The sequence below is a fragment of the Macrobrachium nipponense genome, chromosome 19, assembly GCF_015104395.2.
Source record: "Macrobrachium nipponense isolate FS-2020 chromosome 19, ASM1510439v2, whole genome shotgun sequence".
NCBI classification, from domain to species: domain Eukaryota; kingdom Metazoa; phylum Arthropoda; class Malacostraca; order Decapoda; family Palaemonidae; genus Macrobrachium; species Macrobrachium nipponense.
In genome coordinates, this window is record NC_061088.1 from 62627654 (window position 1) to 62633731 (window position 6078).

Consider the following 6078-nt stretch of genomic DNA (forward strand, 5'->3'; position numbering starts at 1 on the left):
TCTTGTATTACATTCTTCTTCTCTTCTTCCCACTCTAGAGCTTGGGAAAGTGTAAACACAAGCAGTGAGTAGAAGTTTGAAGTTCTGCGCGGACGCGAGATGAGGATGATTTTTTTTTCTTCATAGGTTTGGCCCAAAATTATTTGCGTAGTTACTTTCATTTTGACTAGTCTTGCTTTATCATGCGTTTTATATTAATATGGTTTAAGGTCAAAATATATTATTATTATAAGGTCAAAATATATTATTATTCACTCTTGCCTTTTCTCTAACGAGGGTAAAATTGTTCATGACCAATGACATTATATTGTAAAAACGTGAGCTTTTAAGTTCACGTCATAGATTTCAATACGGGAATATTGGTAAATGTTTACATTGCAAACATGAAATGTATCACACATACACACATTATACATACCTATATATATATATATATATAATATATATATATATATATATATATATATATATATATATATATATATATATATATATATATATATATATATATAATGAGACGCTCCTTATCTGAACCAAGACGAACATTAGGGCATGGGGAATATTTAAATGCTGTTCTGTTATGTTTATTTCTAGGTCCCTTTAGACAGCTTTAAGGGAAAGTATAGTTTTGTTATTGAGCTGCAAACTATGGCATTTCTACTGATGCATCTGGTTTTCCTTTCGGGTCCTTTTTCTTCTTCCCCGTTACTTTCGACTTCAGGATTTTGAGGAGTTCTAATTCTTCCATTTCCTTTTGACCGAAGAAGTCGACCTCTTTGTGGTGCCTTAAAATCAAACTTTCTGTGATGAAGCTCAGTATCATCCCGCCTGTCCGGTTTTTGGGGAGGAATGAAAATTTCAATTAGGAAAATTGAAGTGTTTTTTAATCATATCAAAGATTATTGTTTTTTTTTCTTTTGTTTTCTGGAGCAGTGGAGTATAAGGCAGAGTTTCAGGGTCTCTGTTTCATGTAACTTAAAAATAATGTTTAACTTGACTCAGTACTTATCTTTCTCACTTTTTTGTTAAGGGAGGGTTATTTTAGGACTCTGAAACAGTATATTAAAAAGCCGTTTTCAAATAACATTGTACTGTTGATGGTATTGTCTCACGTTTGAATTTGAACATTACTGCTTCCTGTGTAAGGACCTGAAATCGTACTGAACTTAATGTTGTATTCATGTTTAAGGTGAATACTAATCTTTCTTTCTAGTATCGATACCTAAGTGGTAAGAAAAGGGCTTAATTCTCTTATGACTCTTACCTACTGGAACACCATGTATGATCCACCTGTATTTATCCAGGTTGTATAGGTAACAGTAGCCTCTTCGACCACAAGTTCTTTGCCAGAGTATGCAGCTGTAGTCTGAAAGTACAAAAGGCATTAAGACCTGTAAGTGTTATAAGGCATTTAGATGCTAAAATAAAGTGCAGTAGAAAGTGATGCATTATTCTAACGCTATAAATGCAAGTCATGGTAGGCATTATAATATCGTTAAGGAAAGCGTTTTAATGCGAAAGCCATTAAGGTGAAGATTAAGAAAGATATTACTGAATAATGGAAAAAGTATTAGTTTGGGGATCAAGAAAGGTATGACAATTTGACACCGAAATACTAAAGATGTAGACGAGACAGAATTATGAACTTGAAAGAGAAATCAAAGGGCGAAAGTAACGTGGTTGTTTACAGAAGTGAATTTTGGCCAGATATCGCATGATGGGAATTGTACACATTTTTACTTCCTTACTGCAACCTCTTTTCCACACACTGCATGTCGTTTTTAAAGGGGCTCTTACCATCAGCACCTTAAAAGAATGTTTTAGAAGGCTGACTCTGACTTCGTACATTACATTAGCAAGTGTATTTTGAAAGATATATGTGTGTCTGCTTGTGTGCATGTATGTTTATGTAAACATTTCCTCTCTCTTAACATCAAACAGTTTCCTCTTGACAAGTGGAGGATCAGGAGAAAAACACTACCGCGAACTCTGAGTTGAGTTGAGTATAGAATTTAGGACAAAGACCAAGCACTGGGACCTATGAGGTCATTCAGTAAAAGCTTTGAAAGGTGTTACGTAACGGAAGGAAAACCCCGCAGTTGCACTATGAAACAATTGTTATGAGAGGGTGGAAAGTAAGTTGAAGAAAGAGAATATGAAAGAAGGTACAGTAAAAGGAACGAAAGTGGTTGCAGTTAGGGGCCGAAGGCCCGCTGCAAAGAACCTTAAGTAATGCCTGCAGTGCATCGCATAAGGTCCACTGACAACACTACCTCCCTGCAGTGTACCACGAACTCTGGAACCAGCACCAGTGGATAAGCCGCCACGTAAAAAAAACTCCTGTAGTGTGAGCTGTTGTGTGTTGCATACATAAAAGGGTCATCGGCCACGCCTTGAATCCCAAAGACACGTTGCACCATTCACTTAGTATGTTGCATGCACTGTCACGATTTTCCTCATTATGCCATAATCTGTTGTATTTGCTCTAAAATGTCTACGAATCATCATCTTCTGTGTTGCTCATGTATACCATACCGTAAATCCTCAACAGCCTCTGTTTGTCCCTTCATCATTGGCTGTTAGTGGATTTTTCTTGATCTATGCATGCCACTTACAGCATTTCCCTTTTACTTTCCGACTTCTCTCATATCTTCCATAAACATACCCTCCTTTTCTAAAGCTATTTTGTTCTTCCCATATGTTACGGAAATGGGTATAAACGCGACATTCGCAGCAGTGAATAATTTTTAGTTTTTCTTGTTTTTAGTGACTTGAGCCTAGTATATAATTTTCGCTCTCACTCTCATTCTCCCTTTGTTGATTTGGCTTTAATGGTAATGGAATTAATTCTAAACATTTACTAGTTGTAACACAAATGAGTTGTTCGGAATGGTAGTTGAAAGGTGAGGTCGGGTGGAGTAACCTTGATTACTTGGGGAAAAGCTTTGGAGACGACTGCGGGAAATAGGAACTGCCCTGGATTTGCTGGATTACTTTGGTGGATCTGTTGGATGGTCTTATTTTGTTGGACCTGTTTGATGGTCTTGCTTTGGTGGACCTGTCGGATGGTCTTTATGTGGACATTAGGATTGCACGTGGGATTTGCTAGCAAGTACGACTTCGGCGAAGTCTTGGAAATTCCACAGTCTAGATATTGCTGGACAGCACACTTGGTAATTTGCTTAAGCCCCCAGTGGATACGTAATAAATTACGTATTGCTTACTGAATGCGTAATGCTTTTCCCCATGTCAAATCTTGACTAATTTAAAGATGATCGAAACTTGACTAGAGTTGTGGATAGCGACGACATCCGTAGTCTCAGCCGAACATCCTGCTTCGTCTTCAATTGCTGATCGACGTAGGATTCTTCAGAGAACAGATAACATTGCAAGTCTCTATGTCACTATGGATATCTAACCTACGGACCTTGAAGACCCTTTCAACCTACGCCACCACCTTGGTCCTTGAACCTCAATATTGCCCTTAGAATTCTGTAGATATATTTTCTGTTAAGCGTTATCTCAGCGTTGTTGTAAATATAATTATTTTATTTTTAAAATGTTCTTTCTCTGAGCCTATTGAAGGTATCCCTCTATATATAATACTTTAAAATAATCTTAATATTAAAGGGTGTAAGAACCTGGAGTCAGTCATAAACATAATCCGCCCGTCACACCATATCAGCCCTTTCATCGTATCTGTTATCTCGACGGAAACGCTTATCGCACAGCTTCCCTGAATAAGTAAATAACTTTTTGTCTCATAATTCTTACTGTCACTTCATCCAGTGCTTCCAAATCTTCCTAGATTACACCATCCACGACATAGTAGGTACTAGGTGTGCAGTTAATTCTTTTCCTTTGCCTCCATTCCTGCTTCTATCTTGAATTATGCTGACCAACCTCTCTGATTATTAATTTTTTATGCAACTCTACGGTTGTTTCTCAGTTGCACATTTGCATTGCATCTCATTTATTTTATCATTATCTTCATGTGCTGTTCAACCACTCCAACTCCATATTTTACCCCGTCTTCAGTGTTGAATGGCCGAAAGTGCCCACCCGGTGCTTGACGTGACAGGTGCAAATGCGGCTTGTGTTAAGCAGGCTCACATGAGTGTCGTTTCATAGTCTATTTGTCATATGTATAAATTATTTTACGATATTGTTGATTTTATCTTTAATTAATTTTAATCTTTAATTACCAACCGCCTTTTTTTATTGCTAGGCTGCTTTCCTTATTGGTGCCCTTATCCCTGTAGTCTTTTCCAACTAGTTTCGCAGCTTGGATGTTTAATTAATAATAATAATAATAATAATAATAATAATAATAATAAAAATGGTGATAGTAATGATTTTCGGGGTGAATAGTAAAACCTTCCGGATTCTCAGGAAGTCCTTAGGGTTAAGGCTACCAGTCCCAAGCCCATTTTCTTCATTCCAGTAAGGACTGTGGGTCCATTTACAATCAAACGGACGGGTTGGATGTGGATTGGGAACGACCAACATATCTAAAAGCTTGAGGTGAGAGCTGCACCACTCGTATTTGTGCATATAAATATATATATATATATATATATATATATATATATAATATATATGTGTGTGTGTGTGTGTGTGTGTGTGTGTGTGTGTGTGTGTGTGTAACCGATGATTGCACACACCTATTTTTTTATTGTATTGGTACTCTTAACATGTTGCGTAATGAGTGATAATGATTGACAAATAATCTTACCTATAAGGGTCCCGATCATTATGGGAACCAAAGTGAAAGCTACAGACAGGATAACATTCAGAACTCCGAGCGCCAAGTCCTTGTCACGTTCGTTGAGGGATCTGTTGGCACAAGTCGAAAGGTGGTTATTACTAACCCATTTAGGTAAAACACGGTAGTTTGAGTTTAGTAAGCATCTACTTTTATATTATATATAATTAGAATAGGCTTGATTCCTTAAAATCTATTCTGTGAAATGGCCATCTTTAACTCTGTTCATTGAACATTAAGAAAATTGTTGTACGTCAGTATTATTGTCGACTGGAGTCATTTGTGTATTAAAAATAATCCAGGCCTTTGATTTTTTGTGTGTCCTTTTTTCCCCTTATTTAAACATGATTTTAATGAAGACTAACGCTGTCGGTGTAACATAAAGTAACTAGCAAACGTTTTCTTCAAGGGCCGTTGATTTCTGTGTTTGAGTGAGAGATGGATAAAAATGAATAAAAAATGCGCCGAAGTTTCTTCGGCGCAATCGAGTTCTCTGTACATTGTATACCCAAGACCACCGAAAAAAGATCTATGTTTCGGTGATCTCGGTATAATTATGATTTATTTAGTTAATCCTTTTGTTCTTAAATAAATGTATTTTTGTTGTTCATGAGTCTGATTTTGTTACCTTAGGTAATTGTGTGAGATCGGATGGATTGAGAGAGAGAGAGAGAGAGAGAGAGAGAGAACGAATGTCTCCTCAGTGTTATGCTGCTATGAGGTCATTGCTACCAACATATATTTTTCTTTTTCTTTTGAGACTCTACCGAGGTTGGAACCTCGGTAATATATATATATATATATATATATATATATATATATATATATATATATATATATATATATCTGACAACGATATAGGCCAGGCTACCACCTGGCCTATATCGTTGTCAGACGCACGATTATGGCTAACTTTAACCTTAAGTTAAAAAAAATTAAAAAAACTACTGAGGCTAGAGGGCTGCAATTTGTTATGTTTGATGATGGCAGGGTGGATGCTCATCATACGAATGTGCAGCCCTCTAGCTTCAGTAGTTTTTAAGATCTGAGGGCGGACAGAAAAAGTGCCAAAGGACAGACAAAGTTAGCGCAATAGTTTTCTTTTCAGAAAACTGAAAACCAGCCAAGTGTCCTCCCTTCCTCTGACTGTTGAATCAAAGCTGAAGCACTTGTGTTAGGATTCTCTCCCAGTCGCTGTATACATTTATAACTAATGCACTGTGGTGTGTGGTATATAGGTGAGGTGTTGTATAACAATTGATTTTTTTATAATTACTCTTTGAAAATTCAAGTAAATAATATTATCAATGGCA

The 6078-nt window shown here is 36.7% G+C and overlaps 1 protein-coding gene across 3 annotated transcripts in view; it reads right to left on the bottom strand.

Annotated features, from left to right (window-relative positions):
* Positions 1-568: 568 nt before the first annotated feature.
* The window catches only part of LOC135217459 (solute carrier organic anion transporter family member 74D-like), a 46667-nt gene continuing 41157 nt past the window's right edge, over positions 569-6078 (bottom strand). For all 3 annotated transcript variants that reach the window (XM_064253362.1, XM_064253371.1, XM_064253352.1), the window contains 3 exons: positions 4736-4836; positions 1265-1366; positions 569-828 (listed from right to left, as the gene is read on the bottom strand). In XM_064253362.1, coding sequence (XP_064109432.1) covers positions 647-828; positions 1265-1366; positions 4736-4836 — 385 coding nt within the window. In that variant the 3' untranslated portion in view covers positions 569-646. The remainder of the gene's footprint in view (positions 829-1264; positions 1367-4735; positions 4837-6078) is intronic.